The 21,418-nt window shown below is 41.0% G+C and overlaps 2 protein-coding genes across 12 annotated transcripts in view; both read right to left on the reverse strand.

Moving 5' to 3' along the window:
• Positions 1–5,196: 5,196 nt before the first annotated feature.
• On the reverse strand, positions 5,197–12,981 carry LOC139389295 (NFU1 iron-sulfur cluster scaffold homolog (S. cerevisiae)). Its single transcript, XM_071135894.1, has 8 exons — positions 12,898–12,981; positions 12,193–12,290; positions 11,946–12,081; positions 11,738–11,804; positions 11,522–11,639; positions 6,303–6,366; positions 6,005–6,179; positions 5,197–5,901 (listed from the first exon to the last, which is right to left on the reverse strand). The coding sequence occupies exons 1-8, from the start codon at positions 12,954–12,956 to the stop codon at positions 5,866–5,868; spliced, it is 753 nt and encodes a 250-aa protein (XP_070991995.1). The 5' UTR covers positions 12,957–12,981; the 3' UTR covers positions 5,197–5,865.
• Positions 12,982–15,334: 2,353 nt separating this feature from the next.
• LOC139390007 (AP2-associated protein kinase 1-like) overlaps positions 15,335–21,418 on the reverse strand; it is a 51,094-nt gene continuing 45,010 nt past the window's right edge. For all 11 annotated transcript variants that reach the window (XM_071137100.1, XM_071137096.1, XM_071137099.1 and 8 more), the window contains one exon: positions 15,335–18,347. In XM_071137100.1, the coding sequence (XP_070993201.1) occupies positions 17,521–18,347 (827 nt within the window). In that variant the 3' untranslated portion in view covers positions 15,335–17,520. The remainder of the gene's footprint in view (positions 18,348–21,418) is intronic.

Raw genomic sequence — 21,418 nt, forward strand, 5'->3', positions numbered from 1 at the left:
TTTCCTGTTTGAAACTGGTGTACAAAACCGAAAGTAAAATAGGGCACAAAAACAATTACCATGTTATTTTTGCGAGGACTATTTGATTCTGAGTTTGGACATACAGTCGTATGAAAAAGTTTGGGCACCCCTCTGAGGCTGCATAATAATTTCCTCTGTCGTCACAGAAAATGATCACAGTGGCATGCCATTCATTTTCTAATAAAAGCTGAGTACTGGGGTATTGTCCAGACAAAGATTTTTAGTGTAGCAATATTAAGTTGTATGAAATTAAATCAGATGTGAAAAATAGGCTATGCACCCTTGGCATTCTGTTGATTTGAATACCTGTAACTACTTAGCACTGATTAATTGGAACACACAATTGGTTTGGTGAGCTCATTAAGCCTTGAACTTCATAGACAAGTGCATCCAATCATGAGAAAAGGTATTTAAGGTAGCCAATTGCAAGTTGTTGTTCTCTTTGACTCTCCTCTGAAGAGTGGCAACATGGGGGCCTCAAAACAACTCTCAAATGACCTGAAAACTTAGCCACCATGCTTCTACACCTGCATTGCTTGCTGTTTGGGATTTTAGGCTGGGTTTCTGTACAGCACTTTGAGATATCAGCTGATGTACGAAGGGCTATATAAATAAATTTGATTTGATGGTGGCAAAAGAACGCAGCGTTCCAAGAAAAACACTTGCTACCCACAGTAACATTTGGTGGGGGTTCCATCATGCTGTGTGGCCAGTGCCGGTACTTGGAATCTTGTTAAAGTTGAGGGTCGCATGGATTCCACTCAATATCAGCAGATTCTTGAGAACAATGTTGAAGAATCAGTCACAAAGTTGAAGTTACGCCGGGGCTGAATATTTCAACAAGACAACGACCCAAAACACTGCTCAAAATCTACCCGGGCATTTATGCAGAGGAACAAGTACAATGTTCTGGAATGGCCATCCCAGTCCCCAGACCTGAATGTCATTGAGAATCTGTGGGATGATTTGAAGCGGGCTGTCCATGCTAGGCAACCATCAAACCTAACTGAACTGGAGATGTTTTGTAAGGAGGAAGGGTCCAAAATACCTCCATCCAGAATCCAGACACTCAGAGGCTATGGGAAGTGTCTAGAGGCTGTTATTTTAGCAAAAGAAGGCTCTACTAAATATTGATGTGATTTTTGTATTGGGGTGCCCAAATTGATGCACCTGTCTAATTTTGTTTTGATGCATATTGCACATTTTCTGTTAATCCAATAAACCTAATTTCACTACTGAAATATTACTGTGTCCACCAGTTATTTGATAGATCAAACTGAAATTGCTGATCCAAACACCCAATTATTTATAAATGGAAATTGTCAGGGGTGCCCAAACCTTTTCATACGACTGTATATAGTTTGTGAAGACTATTTCTAAGATTGCATACATGCTTTTCCTTACTCTAATACCAGTGCAAGCGCAGATCCAATACACCGCTGGAACGCGGATTAGACTGTTTACATGTCCTAACAATTCCCAATTTCGCAAGAGTGGTGCGTGGGTAAAATCACCGGGGAAGCCAAGCCAGGAAAAAATAATCAATATTAGAACCTGTGTTGTGATATTTGCATTGTTTGATCTATAACCTGTTCGTTCATATGCCTTGCCACCGTGATATATAGGCATAAAAGTGAATTTATGCTTGATCCGAAAATGTGATAGAAGGCTCCATATGGAGGCCAAATCGAGCTCCTTACCGCCTCCCAAATTTTGTAACAACGAAAGGAGCTACATGATCAGTCTGACATCTGCATTTGGCCTCTGCAGAAGCCAGGGCATTCATACTTCTTGGTTTCGCAGAGCTGTTGTGAATGTAGTTGTCAAGGAAGTGAGCTTGTTTATACAGGGCCTCCCGCCCCCACCTACTTCAACCAATCATGTCAATGCTGAGCTATACAGCATAATTTAGTTTATTTATCATTCATCATTAACGTTTCATTCATGTGACAGACCAATACCTCACAAGGCTGCTTATCTCTAAGCTGAGACCTTGAAACTGAGATATCTTTCGTTCTCAAAACAAGGTTCTGGCGTACTGCCAAATTGCAGATAGAAAAGCACAAACATAACATTTTCCATCACACTATTTTCATCTATAATGTGTATGGGCATAACTCACATGCTCCAAATAAGACCCTTTTTGCCCAGTTTACCAGAAAATTACAGGATTTATGCAACAAATACTCAGAGGCTGATCGTTTTTATCCTAGAATGAGTCAAAGCTCCCAAAAAAGAAATATAACATCGTTATGCAAGGAACTTTCTGTTGACGATGCCTGCCGTTATTTCAATCCGGATGTAAAGGGCTATACCTGGACCAACAAAACTAAGTTACAAAAATGTAGATTTGATTTATTCCTAATTTCCCCCTTTTTGTTACAATTCGTTATAGATGTAGATCATCAGTTGGCTCCCTTTTCTGATCATTTGATTTAATTGAATTTGCTGCTAAAAGAAACACCAGTTATTTCTTTGCGCTTGAAAAGAGAATATACAAAAGAAAATATATAATGGCACTCACACTTAATGATGTATTATGCAAAGATCCCATTACAATATCAACATTTGTCATTTCCTTTACAACTCACAATTTCAGGAAGATTGTTGTGAAAGCTACATTTGCCACGTTCAGAATTATTTCCCTGTGATTGGGGAGGATTTCCCATCAGTTTGTGAATCACCTGTGTCAATCAAGGAAATGAGAGAGAATTCAATAAAAAAATGGAAATCACCTGGCCCTGATGGTCTGTCAGTTGAATTCTATAGACAGTTTTGGGAGTTACTAGAATACCCTATTTTTTGTTTCAAGATTGCATTGAAAATGGTGAAATGGTCTCCACCATGAAACAGGGCCTTATTTCACTGATTCTGAAGCCTGATAGAGTCCCTTCTCTTATCGACAATTGGAGATCAATGACTTTATTCAATACTGATTACAAATTGTTTGCTCTGGTTTATGCCAAAATATTAAAGAAGAATAGATACCATTTTAAAAGAGACTCAGGTTTTATGAAGGGCCATCACATAAGTTTCAACATTCGTTTAGCCTTGGACCTTTTCGATTATTCAGATGCAATTGACTCAGATGCTGTCATATTTATTTTTAGACTTCTGTAAAGCCTTCGACTCAATTGAACATTCATTTCTCTTTTGGTCTCAAATTGTTTGGTTTCGGTGAACATTTTATCAAAGTCATTCGCATGATATAAATAGTTCTGTGATACTTAACCTTAATACATCCAAAAGATTCAGTATTAACACAAGTGTCCGACAGGGATGCCCAATTTTGTCATTTTGGTAGTGGAACTTCTATCTAGATATTCTGAATAATGCAAATCTGCATGGTTTTTACATTTTTTAAACAGAAATATGAAAATATCCCAACTGGCTCACGATACTACTCTTTTTTTAAAAGACAAAGACCAGGTCGCGCATGCCCTTAATGCTATCACTGCATTCACTATTGCGTCTGGATTAAAACTGAATATTTCTAAATGTGAAATCTTATTCCTGTAAAGGACTGTTCAATATTTAGGAATACATAAAAAAAACACTTAGACAACATATGGATTTCTCTCCTAAAATTAAGAAAACTAAGATCTGAAGGTCTGGAAGTGTTGGACTTTGTTGACAAATAACACTTTCAAGATCAATTGGTTGAAAATATGTTTGGTCAATACAGAATCAATTTGCTATTTCATTCCAAACAATGTGTTTAATACATTTGGAGGTCTAACATTTTTTATGAAATGTATGTAATTATATTCCTGAAAGATTACCTGCTAAATTGGCTAGGTTTCACCAACAAGCTTTAATGTCCTGGAAAATATGTTTCCTGCACAACCTTTCCCCAGATAAAGCTCTTTTGTGGAATAATTCAGACATAACTGTAAGGAATAAGTCATTGTTCTAGCCTAACTGGTATGAGAGGAATTTTAACTTTGTTCATGATGTTTTCAACAATAGGGGTAATATTCTTTCATATATGAACAATTTATAACATTGAATAAGTATCCAATACCTTTCAGAGTGTTTATTTATGTGATCAAAGCCATTCCCAGTGGTCGAACTACACTAATGAAAACTCATCTTAGCTTTGGTGATGATCACAGAGCTTATCCAGAACTCAGCTTGGGAGGTATGGGCTTACTTGTGATTCTCTGTTCTGATGAAACCAAGGTTGAAATCGTTGGCCTGAATGCCAAGCGTCACATCTGGAGGAAACCTGGCACCATCCCTACAGTGAAGCACGGTCGTGGCAGCATCATGCTGTGGATGTTTTTCAGTGGCAGGGAATGGGAAACTAGTCAGGATCGAGGGAAAAATGGAGCAAAGTACAGTAGGATCGGAATCGCCATTATAATCATTGGCCAGTATGGAAAATTAAGAAAAAAGTCTAAATCCCTATCTCCATCCATGGCTAATTTATGAAAGGGACTATTTTAGCTAGCTACCCACAGGAGGATGACAACAAGATGCAACAATTCAAGATTTTTATTTTTTGATGAGACAGGACCATTCACAGCGGAGCGCACTCAGTTTAGCTCAACACTAATTACCTATTTTATATATATTTTTAATTGAGGCAAAATGCTCGCTGGCTTCCCTTGCATTCAATGCTACGGCGGCAACAATGTCATTCTCTTTTTGACCAGACAGCATCAGATAGATGAGCTACACATACCGAGAAAGAGGAGCGCTGTTTCACTCGCTCGGATGCTTTCTCTGGTGAGATACAGCTAACCTTTTGTGAATTGAATGAAATTCATGCGAAACAGAGACAAAAGACAGAAAATATATATTTTTCTTGGTCAATTCTTTGGGGAAGCTTAGCTTCCCTTGGCATCCATGGATACATACCACTGACAATTCTTTAAAGTACTCCGAAAAACAAGTGTTTTAATAGGCATATGCTTTGTTTCTGACCTTATGCCAATTAAGATAAGCAGAGTAAGGTGTTTACATGACTATTTCCATAATCTGTCTACTGCCATAATCAGTTTAATATGAAATTATTAATGTGCATGTAAACATACTCAGAATGACCGATCTATAATCACATTTTTATGTGAATTTGGTAGGATCGCCCAAAAAGTTACTTAGCAGATAGTTGACTGCACAGAGATGAGGGTTTGTGGACGATTAAAACATTTTAAAAAAAGGACACAGAAATGTATAAATTATGTCTTTAATCACTTATTTAAATGTACGATAATAGTAACAGACTAAGAAAGCAATGCAAACTCAAGCTTTCCTCCAGACCATAATGGCAAAAGGAGTATCCTCCATCATTGCAACATGTGCACTTTTTCCCATCAGATTGACAAAGGATTTGGTAGCCAATATTCAGGGAATTCTATAAAATAATTTCATACACTTAATTCAATGTACTTTATTTTATTTACATTATACAGTCTGCACATTTGTGTTGTATATAGATGGAGCTGTTTTTTTAATAACCAATACTTACTGAGTTATATGGTGTGATAATATGAGATACTGCAATAAATACATTGTCAGACAAAAGTTTGTGGACTCCATCAGCCTGGAATCCTTCCCCAAAAAAACAGCAGGACAAGGACACTACTTCAGACAAGGCGGGGTCCTCTCTTACACACCGAGTCCCATAGCCAGAAAGGTTGACAGCTGACAATCTCTGGGAACTTATGAAGTCCAATGACAAATCTCTCAAAATAACAGTGAAGTTTTTCCTTCGTCACTGCTGTGCTTTAGACAAGCCTCTACGATGCGGATTAATCAGCTATACTGGAGTCAGGAGTGACTGCAGGAGGGGAGAGGGTAAGAGGAATGTCTATAGGGTCTGAGTAGTTTCCATTGGACTCAGCCTTGGGCAACCTCGTCTTGCTCATCCTTCACCTGGGAAAGTACATGACACGTTAGGTTCGTCTTGTGAAATCGAGAACTAGACCTACAGGCAACCACCTAAAATTCTGCTCGTTCTTTTGTACAAGGTACAAACCTGCTCCACCCCTTCCACTTCAGGGACATAGAACTGCAACATATTCTGGATGCCACTCTTCAGAGTGACCATGGAGCTGGGGCAACTGGTGCAGGAGCCCTGCAGCTTCAGCTTTACAATGCCATCCTCAAAGCCACAATACAGGACATCTCCACCATCCTCCTGCACTGTTGGCCTGGGGGAAGCCACATGAGTTAAGAATTTAATACATACAGATACTGCATTGAGCAGAGAGACACTTCTGATAACAGGGAGGGAGATATCAGCTAAAGGCTATGTATAACTACAGTAATGATACCTGATTCGGGTGTCCAGAAGCTCTTTGATCATAGCAATCACCTCATCATCATCATCTGATGGTGCTGTAAAGACAAAAGGAACAGTTCATGCAAAAATATGCTTACATTACTTAACATTTAACACAGGAAATAAATGCAACTATCTTTAATATAATAGGTAGCCCTTTCCATTCACAGCCCGTAATTTGTATACGGGTTGAAAATGGTAGATTGATATGCCACTCATTTCAACGTCAAACCCACCAAAGAGCTTTATTTTCATGTCATCCAACAAATGTAAATGCCTGGAGTTTGCGAAACTGCACTTGGATTGGAACTAGTGCTTTGGTCAGATGACAGAGCTCTTTGGCCACGCACACCAGTGGTGGGTTAGGCATCAAAATAATAATGCAGGAGCAGCTACTGTAAAATATGGTGGTGGATCTTATGTTATGGGGCTATTTTGCGTCCACTGGTCCTGGATCCCTTGTTAAGGTCAACGGCATCGTGAACTTTACCCAGCGGCCACCTTTGCCAGGAGGTGGAAACTTGGATCTTCCAGCAAGACCAAGCAAACATCAAAACCCACAAAGAAATTGTTAATTGGCCCCTCCCCCCCAAAAAAATCAACATCTTACAATGGCAATCTCCGGACTTTAAAACATGTGGTTTGCATCGAAGAGGGCAGTTCTTGGGCCTCCCGGGTGGCGCAGTGGTTAAGGACGCTGTACTGCAGCGCCAGCTGTGCCATCAGAGTCCTGGGTTCGCGCCCAGGCTCTGTCGTAACCGGCCGCGACCGGGAGGTCCGTGGGGCGACGCACAATTGGCCTAGCGTCGCCCGGGTTAGGGAGGGCTTGGTCGGTCTCATCGCGCACCAGCGACTCCTGTGGCGGGCTGGGCGCAGTGTACGCTAGCCAAGGTGGCCAGGTGCACAGTGTTTCCTCCGGCGCTGTGTTAAAGAAGCAGCGGCTTGGTTGGTTGTGTATCGGAGGACGCATGACTTTCAACCTTCGTCTCTCCCGAGCCCGTACGGGAGTTGTAGCGATGAGACAAGATAGTCTACTACTACAACAATTGGATACTACGAAATTGGGGAGAAAAAGGGGTAAAATTCAAAAAAAATAAATAAATAGAAGAGGGCAGTTCTTATGCACAGGATATCAAGAATCTGGAAGGATTCAGTGTGGAGGAATGGTCTAAAATCACTCCCTAGGAGTTCTCCAATTCCTACATCTAAAAAAAAGAAAAGGTTCAGTGCGGTTATTCTCGTTGGTGAGATATGTTATAACTTTATGAAGAATGCCTAATCCTAATAATACATTTTCAGGAACACGGAGTGTGACTGCAAGCAAGTGCGGGAGAAACCGCTCAGAGTTCAGCGCCACTCTGAACTGCGCCGAGCCCTCCACCAAAGCTTTTAATGGGCAATTTCAATACACTTGTGCTGGGCTACAGGTGCCATGTCTAACTTGTGTTTGGCCTGGCAGGAGCAGACCTGCAAGGGCAAAATAATGGCATTTTCATATTGATTATTGGTCCATTTCCCCTAAAGTTAAGATTTGAAAAACAATAGGGCATAAAACCTGATTTATTTTAAACTGCAAGTAATACTTCGGGACTCCTGATTATACACCACAAGTTGATGCCAAAACCCATGAGGGAAGGATTTCTCAAAGAAAATGACAAGAAAAATTGATACTGAGGATTAGATTAGAAACGTGGAATTGATCAGGAGAAACAATGAGGAACTTGCACGATTGAAACAGAGACAGGAACAACAAGGACGGCAACAAAGCTGTTGAACAGAATTGATCAGGTACTGGGAGAGGAAAACCCTGATGTAAGTATCTTGGAGGAATGTATGGAACAATTCATTGCAAAGGAACAAACATTGAATGAGATTGACTGGACCGCTGAAAATGAAACTCCCATGGATAGCTTGAAAAAGTTGTGAATACTGCAATGGGTTTTGCAGTATTCACTACTTTTTGACTGGCACTGTCATGTATAAAACCAGGCACATTTAACAGTTACGCTATTGATTATACACCTAATTAAGTTGGGGTATCCGCTCTCCTCACTTTTCTTAGACAATTAAAGCAAGGGCTGTTTTCTCGTCTCCTAACGCCGCTGCTCAACACCAATATGCTGGTTAACGCATAGCAACATGGTCTAAGAAAAGGTGCCAGTTCAACAGCGCACTGATGCGTTTCAGAACCACAGACAGTGACCACTATCCAACACAGGAGAACGCACATTTGTTAAACATTTTTTTATTAGTGTTGCACCATTGTTCTTATGTAATAACCATATACAATTTCAGTAGCATGTCTTAGAGAGATGGTCTGTGCCATCCCCACGGCCTCCACTATGGATTAGTCCACTCAGACAGGCGCGAATCAGACGGGTGTTTTTGCTACTGCTCGACTAAATAAACCTGTCGACCAATAGCCTATCGACTAAATGGGGGTTACCTTACCAAGACGATATTGAATGTTCCTGAGTTGCGTGATTATAGTTTACTTAAAATCATCTTGAAATTCTATGGCAAGACTTAAACATTTCTGGCAATCAATGACTAACAACCAACCTGACAGCACTTGAAGAATTAAAAAAAAATAATGTGCAAATATTGTACAATCCAGGTGTGCAAAGCTCTTAACTCACCCCAAAAGAATCACAGCTGTAAATCGTTGCCAAAGGTGATTGTAACATGTATTGAATCAGGTGTGTGAATAGTTATGTAAATTGGATTTCTGTATTTCATTAAATTTCTATAAAACATGTTTTCACTGTCATTATGGGATAGTGTGTGTAGATTGGTGAGATTTTTTTATTTATTGAATCTATTTTGAATTCAGGCTGCAACACAGCGAAATGTGTAAAAAGTCGAGGGGCGACTGAAGGCCCCTTGAAAATTTTCTGAAAGCACTGTATCAATCTTAGCCAAGGTATTGTTGAGCAGGTGCTTAGTGATCATTCAGATAAACCTGTATACTACTTACCGGATCACAGTGATCAAGGAGAGGACAACTATCAAGCTCAGAGTAGTGGTTGATGCATCCTCGCATGAGAGATAGTGGGGCAGCAGGTAGCCTAGTGGTTAGAGCATTGGACTAGTAACCGAAAGGTTGCAAGATTGAATCCCCGAGCTGACAAGGTAAAAATCTGTCGTTCTTCCCCTGAACAAGGCAGTTAACCCACTGTTCCAAGGCCGTCATTGAAAATAAGAATTTGTTCTTAACTGACTTGCCTAGTTAAATAAAGGTAAAAAATATGTATATATTAGTAGTTTGTTAAATGACTGCTTACTAACAGGACCAAATCTGTTGAGTATTCTGATTAAGTTCAGGCAGCACAGAATAGAGCTAATGGCAGACATCACGAAAGCATTTTTGCAAATCTCTCTAAACGAAATGGACAGAAGTATTTTGAGGTTCTTATGGAAAAGTGACATCCCAATGACAAATGAAGAAATCATGATGTACACTGAGAAAGACGAGAGTTCCGTTTGGAGCATACGCATGCCCATTCCTTTTAGCAGCCACAATCAAACACCATCTGAACAAGTATGGAGTGGTAACTGCACTGAGGGAATACTTGTATGTTGACAACCTTATTTGCGGCACAGAGGACAAAGGAACAGCCTCTGATCTAACCGCGAAGGCTAAAGAGATCATGGACAGCGCAAGCATGAACCTATGTAAATATAAACATTTAAATGAGATGCAAAATGAATGGACAAAAGAGAATGTAACAGAACATGTTGAAGTGAAAAGTCAAACTCCATAAAAAGTTGCTTACTAGGATTAACATAGAGATCAGACACTGATGACTGTTTGAAAGGACAGATTTGATTGAATTCCTGAAAGACAAGATCACAAAACGAGGACTACTTCAATCAGCTGCATGAATATTCAATCAGATTGTATCCACAGTCAGCATTAGGATCAAGTGTCCATTCCAAGAAATGTGGAAACAGGGCCTATCATGGGATGAAGAGCTTCCACAAGATTTATCCACTAGGTACATGCACACAGCAAATGCAGAAGGAGAATGCACTACAGGTCTAATCACAGCCAAGACAATAGTTCTCCATTGAAAACTATACCCAGACTAGAACTTCCAGAAGCAGCAATAGGAGCAAGACTAGGAAACCATCAAATTGGAGCAAGATTAGGAAACCATATAAAGAGCAACTTGAAGATGAGTGATGTACAAGTTCACTACTGGACAGACTCAATGATAACACTCCATTAGATCAAGACCACAGGCAAACAATGGAAACCATTCATTGCTAACAGAGTGGATGAAATCCTAAAAGTCTGACACTTCCAGAAAAATGGAGACACTGCAGTGGGAAAGACAATCCTGCAGACAGAGGCACATGAGGAACAAGTGTGGAGAAGTTAACCAACGAGGTCACATTCAAGGTTGGAGTTGTTGCACAAATACAAAATCCCATGTCATATGTGGAAGACGGGACATGTAAAAGAGATGTTCAGAGGAAGAGATAAGATACGCTCAGTGAGCATAAGAATGTCATTGAACACTCTCCGAAAGAAACCCATTCAATTGTTGTATTTATATGAACTAAACTAAATGGATGAATACTGAGAAGGCCAAGTTCATCGGGCCAGAGTTTTATGTAACATGTCACGTTAACCCGTGAGCCCGAGAATGTGCCTATTCTGAAGAAACTATTTTCAGGATCACAGAGAGCAACCGCAACAAACGCAGGAGAAACAGCTGTCAAAGTTCAGCCCCACGGCAGTGGAGAGCGCCACTCTCTGCAACTGGGCCGCACCCAGGCCCCCACCAGAGCTTTAAATGAGCAGATTTAACACACTTGTGTGGGGCTAAGGAACTTGTTTTTGGCATGGCAGTAGCAGACCTGCAAGGGAGAAAGAATGTTGTTCTAGCTTTTTGTTCCACTTCTCCTAAAGTTTATATTTGTAAAACAAAATGGAATAACACCAGATTTATTTTGTTCAACTGCAAGTTCTGCTTCTGGACTCCAGATTATACACCACAAGGTATTGAAAACAGAGGTGTCAATAATTGACCCCTAACTTGTCAAGAATACATTTTTTTAACAAACAAAAGTATAATTTCACCCCTTTTTTTGTTGCATACAATATAACTTAGTACAGTCATTTTTGTGTGTGTGCATCTATCGCCTATCCTATGTAAGGTGGCGGTAGTGTACTGCCTTATAAAGTGTTTGTCTGTTCCATACCTGTATCTGCACGAGGGGTGTCCTCCTCATTGACAACAGGGAGTCCAGATGTGAAGAAGTCCATAATGGCAGCAAACACATCAGGTTTGATTAACTTCCATTCCAGATCTACATCTGTCTGAATAAGAAGCCAGAAACAGAGCAATTCTTATCATTTCTACCCATGATTCAGACATGACATTTTAAAATATACATGTAAATGACTGGTAATATTACCTTGGTTATGGTTATGAAGTCAGGACCCAAAAAGACACCCTTGACACCATCGATTCTAAATAGCTGCCTGAAGAAATAATACGTATTACAATGTTGCCCAAGATAAGTTAGGGCTGTAACAAGATGTCTCAGACTGCTTGTTCTTTTAATTGTTTAAATGTTATTTTCATTATTGGTAGGCATGGTTTCAGTAGCCTAAGTCATTAACCTTGCGAGGGGGGAGCAATAGGCTTCACGGGGTGCAGTAAAATCCATCGTTCCTTGTTCAAGGACAATGCGACCAGGCAGAAATTTCAAGCTGTTTGGGTTGGGAGTGTCCTGGGTCTGAATAAACATGGTCCTTGCTGGAAAGAGGGGCATAGTGTCAAAGTCATTTGAGCAATTGTGGTGCTAAAACACATTTTAGATAGCTCCCGAAGACATTTCTATACACTGTACAGGGTTTTCATGCCTACCAGATACAACTGAAAATGGTGGCAGTGACCATCTCCTGGTAACACCAATGTGTGGAGTCCAATGCAGTCCAGCAAACTGATATGCACGCACAGCAAGCCTAAAGAAAAAAACATTTTGATCAATTTAGAACAAGAATAGGGTAAATTGATCACCGCGATCAACCAGACCAAATAAAAACAGAACCAGTCACATCACGCTAGATTTGACAATATGATGTCACATGATGCAACACTATTGGAACACAGCATGCTGACAATTAACAATTTAAATTAGTTGGAGACCTGGGCAGCAATTTTTTTTTTTTTTAATCCAGTATGAAAATATTCCTGTGATCAAACGCACCCGTATTAATTATGCAAGTAGGGATATTATTGTGCTTGCTGAGCTCTGTGGGGTTATGTATTTTTCACTAATGAGGCAAGCTGAGCAACTAGCTAGTTTGCTAGCTACAAATGAAATGTTTTATTAAACCAGTTCAATCATATTGCAACTATAATAACTTTTTACTGGAAATTGAGCTACAATAATCACGTTACCTCGCTACTCCTAAACTGCGTCAGACCTTATCTTATGAAACAGAGCTAGCTAAAGGTTAGCCGCTAACTAATTAGTTGACGAACACGTAGTGAGAGGAAAAGGTGAAAACATGCATTACTACAGCTTTAAAGACATCCTCAGTCAGTGTTCAACAGCGCACAACTTACGGACTTGAAATTCTTGCAGAAATACCCAACAACCTCCCGACCTGCCTGTAAGTCGCCATGTTTGTGATGCTTATACGCAATTTCCTGTAAACGCCAAGGAAGAAACCGTCCTTGTATTATTTCCCTGGAACCACATTTTGTGTAGGAACCAAAACATAGTTCCTCTATACACTGAACAAAACTAGAAATGCAACATCAAATCAAATCAAATTTTATTTGTCACATACACATGGTTAGCAGATGTTAATGGAAGTGTAGCGAAATGCTTGTGCTTCTAGTTACGACAATGCAGTAATAACCAACGAGTAATCTAACTAACAATTCCAAAACTACTACCTTATACACACAAGTGTAAAGGGATAAATAATATGTACATAAAGATATATGAATGAGTGATGGTACAGAACAGCATAGGCAAGATGCAGTAGATGGTATCGAGTACAGTATATACATATGAGATGAGTATGTAAACAAAGTGGCATAGTTTAAAGTGGCTAGTGATACATGTATTACATAAAGATGGAGTAGATGATATAGAGTACAGTATATACGTAGACATATATGAATAATGTAGGGTATGTAAACATTATATTAAGCAGCATTGTTTAAAGTGGCTAGTGATATATTTTACATCAATTCCCATTATTAAAGTGGCTGGAGTTGAGTCAGTGTGTTGGCAGCAGCCACTCAATGTTAGTGGTGGCTGTTTAACAGTCTGATGGCCTTGAGATAGAAGCTGTTTTTCAGTCTCTCGGTCCCAGCTTTTATGCACCTGTACTGACCTCGCCTTCTGGATGATAGCGGGGTGAACAGGCAGTGGCTCGGGTGGTTGTTGTCCTTGATGATCTTTATGGCCTTCCTGTGACATCGGGTGGTGTAGGTGTCCTGGAGGGCAGGTAGTTTGCCCCTGGTGATGCGTTGTGCGGACCTCACTACCCTCTGGAGAGCCTTACGGTTGTGGGCGGAGCAGTTGCCGTACCAGGCGGTGATACAGCCCGACAGGATGCTCTCGATTGTGCATCTGTAGAAGTTTGTGAGTGCTTTTGGTGACACAAAACAGATTTATGCAACAACTTGCAACATGCAACAACTTCTAAGATTGTAATGATAGTTCACAAGGGAATCAGTCAATTGAAATAAATAAATTAAGCCTTAATCTATGGATTTCACATGACTGAGAATACAGACATAAATCTGTTAGTTACAGATACATAAAAAAAAAAAGTTAGGGGCTTGGATCAGAAAACCAGTCAGTATCTGGTGTGACCACCATTTGCCTCATGCAGCGCGACAGCTCCTTCGCGTAGTTGATCAGGCTGTTGAACATAGCATGTGGAATGTTGTCCCACTCCTCTTCAATGGCTGTGCGAAGTTGCTGGATATTGTCCGGAACTGGAACATGCTGTCGTACACATTGATCCAGAGTATCCAAAACATGCTCAATGGGTGACATTTCTGAGTATGCAGGGCATGGAAGAACTGGGACACTTTCAGCTTCCAGGAATTGTGTACAAATCCTTGAGACAGGGGGCCGTGCATTATCATGCTGAAACATGAGGTGATGGCAGATGAATGGCACGAAAATGGGCCTCAGGATCTCGTCACGGTATCTCTGTGCATTCAAATTGCCATCAGTAAAATACAATTGTGATCGTTGTCCGAATTTTATGCCTGCAAAAGCATTACCCCACCACCACGGGACACTCTATTCACAACGTTGACGTCAGCAAACTGCTCGCGGCCGCGACGTCATCTGCCTGGTACAGTTGAAACCGGGATTCCTCCGTGAAGAGCACACTTCTCCAGAGTGCCAGTGGCCATCGAAGGTGAGCATTTTCTCACTGAAGTTGGTTACGACGCCAAACTGCAGTCAGGTCGAGACCCTGGTGCGGATGACGAGCTTCCCTGAGACAATTTCAGCACAAATTCTTCTGTTGTGCAAACCCAGTTTCATAAACTGTCCGGGTGGCTGATCTGAGGTGATCCTGCAGGTGTAGAATCTAGATGTGGAGATCTTGGGCTGGTGTCGTTACATATGGTCTGCGATTGTGAGGTTGGTTGGATGTACGGCCAAATTTTCTAAAACAACGTTGTGGGCGGCTTATGGTAGATACATTAACATTAAATTCTCTAGCAACAGCTCTGGTGGACATTCCAGCAGTTAGCATACTTGAAACATCTGTGGCATTGTGTTGTGACAAAACTGCACATTTTAATGGCCTTTTATTGTCCCCAGCTCAAGGTGCAACTGTGTAATGATCATGCTGTTTAATCAGCTTCTTGATACGCCACACCTGTCAGGTGGATGGATTATCTTGGCAAAGGATTATTTTTTCCCCCACAATTTGAGCAAATTAAGTGTGTGTATGGAAGATTTCTGGGATCTTTAATGTCAGCTCATCAAACATGGGACCAACACTTTACATGTTGCATTTATTTTAGTTCAGTGTAATACATACCTATAACCACAAGGTAGAGAACGTTCATCTTATAACATACATTGCATATGGGTGCGTCTCATGATACACAAATGCAACAAATTACAACTGAGATTGACTTGTTTTGCATACATTTATTCATCTTCATCTTTACGCAAGGACGCAAGATATGGTGTTGAATGGCAAGCTTTGCATGACTCAAGTATTTTGATATGGGTGCCTTTAGGGTTCAGCAGGTGAGGCTTGCTGTTGAATCAGCCACCACACTTTACTACACAACATATTACAGTCAGACAAATCAAACAAAAATGCTGCTTTTAAGTTTTCCAGGAAAGGACCTACACAAAAAAAACAATTTCAACAACTTCAGAAAGCTGTGTCACCTCAACACATGTAATTGTAGAGTACATTATCATTGCTGCTGATGGTGTTCAGTCTTCATTTGCACGGCAGATGAATTAACATGTTATACAAAGAGTAATCACGAATGACAAAAAGCAAATCAGAATAATTTCTCCTTTTAAGACAGGGATTCTTACTTTGGATCAAGTAGCTGAGAAAGTCTATTGGTCCACACCATCACTAAGTCATGTAATGGATCGCAAACATTGAAAAGTGCTTCAAGACTCTACAATAGTCAGCAGAATACCATATCAGCATTTCATATGGCTATAAAAAAAGGAATGAAAAATCTGGTGTAGAAGTGCGAAAGCTTATGGGTTTATGAAGAAACCATGTGTTGACCCTTTACTTGGCATTGTGTCTTTTGAGCATGTGTAGGGAAGTGTGTGTCTGACTTGCCACAGGTGAAAGTTGTGTGTTTTGCTTGAGGTGCTTCACAAAGGTTTTAGTTATTCTGATATGTTCTGACAGGGGTTGCTGATTTGTAAAGGTTGAATTGGTTGCTGATTGTAAAGGTTTCCAAATCTTATTGAATCGAGTGCAGGTAGAATGTAGGCTTGCTATTTAAGAAAATGATTGAATGAGCAGGTGTGGAATGTGAGTGCATAGAGTTACATAGCATTAACAATAGATGCTGACGGAGTGTAGTGGAGGTGCTGACTGGGACTTTGCCGACAGTGCTGGTCGTGAGATTTGAGGACTTCTATAAGCCGTCTCTGCTACAACATTAACAACCTCAGTTCAAAATTAAAGTCAACTAACACCAAATTACATACAGCAGAGGCACCCACAAGTGATGACAGGTTTAAGGTGAAACTCTGACCTTTGGCCTCAGTAAGGTATGCTCTGTACTATATGCCCTGCATGTACAGTAGGTGACAGATGCCTTAGGCTGACTTTAGCAGCACTGAGTCAGGTGACCATAAACACAAGTGAAAAGAAGGATTGGATCAAAACAAAGGCTAAAATATCAACTCATAATGCATTATAGTTTGACATGTGCAACATAATCCAGCATCGGATTAATATTATAAATGATAAAAATATGACAGCACCGCCAGATGTACATTAACCTACCTCGTATAAAGTATACACCACTAAATAGGCTAAAATGGTCATCAGATAACTTCCAAAACAAACAGAACAGAACAGGTATATAAGACACGTAGAGGAACCAATACAGGAGGCCTTTCTTGGGCCCCTGTGAGAGGATAACCTCTGGATGAGTAGTGACATCATCACACAGAGATCAGGGCTGTCATGGGAATACTTATTGGACCTTACCGAGCAATGGATAATGAACTGAGTAAAGGAGCAGAAGGTCAAATTTCATTAAGCGGTTAACCCTAGAACAGGGGATGTGTGTGTGTGTGTGTGTGTCCTGTCTGATTCTAAACCTCCAACACTGGCCCCCGTCAAGAAGCTCTCTAAATTGAGCAATGTTTTCGCTCAAATGGAAAAGCTGAGGACAAACTGAGGTAGGCAGAAAAAAACAACTGCCATATCCTCTGTGCATACCAAAGGATATGACAGCTACCAGCACAGGGATAACTGAGACTGACTAGAACCTCTATTCTAATGCAGCAAAAAAGTGCAATGATGACCGTGCGCAATTTCAAGACCTTTCCGGGTTTGTAAGGGATAAGATCTTAAGAGTTCTATGCCACCCTGCAGCCCAGCCCCGGTGCTGGTGACAGCATGCAGTGTGTATGCTTTAGTGTAATGTGCACAGGTGTGGCCTCCAATGCTGGCTCCCCTGCTTTGTAGGGAAGGATGGGAGCTTTCAGGGCTTCTCTTGCGGGGCCTTGAGGTGAAAGGGCGCAGAGACAAAGGGGTCTACTGCACTCACCTCTGAAGTCCAGGAGTGTAAGGGTCCCACGGGTACTGAGCTCACAGCAGTCTGCCTGCTCACGCTGGACAACACCCTCTGAGCTGTCACAGGCTGCTGAGGCAATGGGCCTTGAAAGTGTCGGGAGTACTTGGCCAGGGCCTGTGGGCGGAAAGGCTGCGGGGCCACCTGGCTCAAGAGGGCTGTTTCAGAGGCCACAGGGTAAAGCACAGCTGGGTGAGGGTGGAGGGTCTTGGGCTTCACAAAGGGGGCCTGCAGGAAGACATCTGGATGCTGTTGAGTCACAACAAGGGGACGTGGGAACGGCGCATTTGCGAACACATCGCCTGCCTCTTCCTGTCCAACCTTGAAGGGGGCTTTGGAGAAGACATCAGGGACAACCTCACCCCCCCTGGCTTTCTGGTGCATCTGTTGGGAATTATTCTGGCATGGGACATGTGGGCCTGGGGTAGGTTGGTGGGAGGGAGTGGAGAGTTGTGGGTGTGATAGGCGTGGCTGGGAGGGTGGGAGGTGTAATTCAGACCGGTGCTCCTCTTCATCTGAATCCAGCAGCAAAGGTCTGGAACCACTGCAGTCATGGCCCACCGCATCACTCTCACTGGCCCTCATGCATGGCTCCTCCTTTCTCTTGTCTTCCTCCTCAAATTCCTCATCGCTGGAGTGGACACAGCCCTGGTCTGCTCTGTGGCCTTCTTCAGGCAGCTCAATCTCTGACCTCCCCTTGTCTAGCACAGCGTGGCTTTTACTCTCCCCTTTCAGCTCTGCAGAGGGGAGAAGACAAAGTAAAGGATGAGACTTAAAAAGGACAATTCTGCCACTTTTCAACCTCATCCATTGTCTCCAGCACCTTACCAGTGTCTACATTATGGGGAAACGGCACGTTTCTATGATCTGTGACATCACAGGGCAGGATTAAAAGTAGAAAAACCTGTCATTTTCTCGCCAGGAGAGTATTTTCTGACTTCCCACGTCACCACAAATCAGGTATTTTTTTCTACAAAATATAGAAATGTGCCATCTCCACATATGTAGACAATAGTATAGTGCTGGAGATAATGACAATGATGTTAGTGGTGGAGTTGCCCTTTAAGATGTGTACACTGAGACAAGATGACTGGTGGTTAAGACTCCAACTTAGTTTACATTGAAAACCCTCTCTCAGCTTTGAACTACACAGTCTGTGGTCCTTTGGTCTAACAGAGCATAGGCCACAATAGGCCACTCCCAAAGATGACACGTACAACAGTTCTACTACAAACAAGTAAACACCATGGAAACAGCAACAACAGCACAATGGTCCAACAGCAGCAAGCCAGCACAGCACGACTCCAAAAACACAACATGATCTACTCTGTACAACACAATGAACACAACGCGACAGACGACGACTATTCAGCGCTATCACTACAACAAAAAAATACATTGTTTCCACTTGTTTTTCAGGAGATCTCCAACATACTCTAAGCAGACACACAACCCCTCACCAAAACAATTCCACGCACCACTACAAAGAGTAATACTGGAAGATTTAGGTTCTTTATTGGTAAGTTATATAAAGATATAGGGACTTGATAAGGAGCAAATGGACCCGTGGAAACAAGGTAGAGTGAGAGGACTCACTGGAGTACCAGCAGAGAGTGAGATTGACAGGAGCAGACAGACAGAGAGCGACAGAAACAGGGGCAGTCTTACCTTGGTAGTGCAGGTAGCAGGAGTTAGCCGGCAGCTCCAGGGGGAGAGGGTTAGTGGCAGCCATTTAGGGCACAGTTCAGAGTCAGCCAGAGGGCAAAGAGTTGGGCAGGGTGTGAGTAAGAGAAGAGGTGGAACTGTAGCTCTAAGATACTCAACCTTCCAGTGGATTGAAAGGCAAGAAGTTAGGTGTGTGAGAGTACTCAAACCCCATGTAAGAGTGCAGTGTGTGTTAGGTGCTCAGTCTAGGACCAAGGCATAATAGGATGAGTGAGCATTTCCATACTGTACTGAGATAGGGCGAAAGGAGGAAAAAAGGCTTCCGAAAGCTATTAATGCATTCATAAACTGGCAAACTGACAGCAGATTGTGTTTTCTGTCTTAAGTGTGAGCCTTGGACATTTTTAGGTTAGTGAATTATGTGGGTGTGACTAAGCAAAAGACTGATGTGTTATCCACCTATACTTGCTCTTTCAATTATCTCATAACACCACCATATATTGAACTTAATTTCCTACTGATGAATTGAAAAATACACCAAGGAGACTAGAGTTACATTCAGATGTTTATTTAATGTCCCTTTCTTTTTGAATATTTTTCTCATTTCATAAAAATATAAGGTATACGCTAGATAATAGCTCTGTGCTTTCACATATGGACAACTGCTGTTTGCGCAGTACAACAGTGTTCATATATTTGCCCCAGCAAACACACTAGGGACATCAGTTTCACAGCAACACAAGTCAAATTCTACTGGCAAGGCTAGACCTCTACTGAATACAGCACTGTGGTGTCTAAGGATAATATGAGCACTACTGTAGAATTGCATAGGTTAGCCACACCTAAACCTGCAAAAGACTGTACAAGTAGATCGGAGAAAAACAAAATAAGAGTAGTTTTACTGATTCTCCAGACACTCTTCAAAAGCCACAGCCCAATTTCTACTTACTGAACAATATATGGTTTGGAGAGGGGTAAAACACATTTTTACTTCAAAGTAAAAAAAAACGAAGAAATTAACTTCAACTTAAAGTATGCGATACTAGCAGTAACACCTCAAATTGAAATTTATATTTTTGCTTTGTCTATTTTCCAAGTATGGAAACAATACTTTTTGAAATTGAATAAATGCATTTTGTGGAGTTGAGTTCTTAGATGGGTTGCATTTCAGTTTAGTTTCTGAAACATTGTATCATCTAATTTGAATATTCCTCAGGTAAATCAAGTGTGGGTACAATGTAGTAAATTATATCACCTGATTATGCTGGCTGGGAGGATGATGATGTGTCAAGAGTAAGACACATTTTGGTTCTGTTTCCAACAAATGAGACTGCATTGTAACGTGTAAGTAGGTAGGCGATATAGCTTAGCTTGTTTGATGCATTTAGGGGTTAACAGTAAAGGAGGAGGAAAGGACAGAGATATCAGGAAGACCCTTCCGTCATAAGCCCTGTTTTCAGAGGGAGGGGACTCTGTTGTTAAATAAACTACAGCTCAGAGGAAGAAAATCAAACCAGGAAAAACTATGGGAAAACCAAGGATGAAGGTTTAAGATAATACCCCAATAAGGCAAGTCACAAGCACAGAGCTGTTCTCAGAACACCACCAAATTAAGATCGCTAAAACCATGGGGCTAGTGGCTTCCCTATGCTGAAATAGTCTCCCACAAGACCAAGGATAGACAAAAATACTTTGGACAAATAGGAGGGACACAATATCTTTGCACTCTTAAATACAGCCCCATAAAGAATACACAGAAATAAACTTTTTTCATTTACCTATAATATGTACTTATGAATTGTATATATTTCATATTGATACTCACTTCATACATTCATTCATTCTATAGCACTGTCACATGTATTCATATTATGATAGGTCTTTAAATATGAAGCACTTTAAAATGTATACTGATAAAAAATATAAAACGCAACATGTAAAGTGTTGGTCCCATATTTCGTGAGCTGAAATAAAATATCCCCAAATGTTCAATGTGCACAAAAAGCATATTACTTTAAACTTTTGTACACAAATTTGTTTACATCCCTGTTCGTAAACCTTTTTCCTTTGCCAAGACAATTCATCCACCTGACAGGTGAGGCATATCAAGAAGCTCTATACCTGCAGAGTATTTCTGTCTGGA

The sequence above is a fragment of the Oncorhynchus clarkii genome, chromosome 30, assembly GCF_045791955.1.
Source record: "Oncorhynchus clarkii lewisi isolate Uvic-CL-2024 chromosome 30, UVic_Ocla_1.0, whole genome shotgun sequence".
Lineage (NCBI taxonomy): Eukaryota > Metazoa > Chordata > Actinopteri > Salmoniformes > Salmonidae > Oncorhynchus > Oncorhynchus clarkii.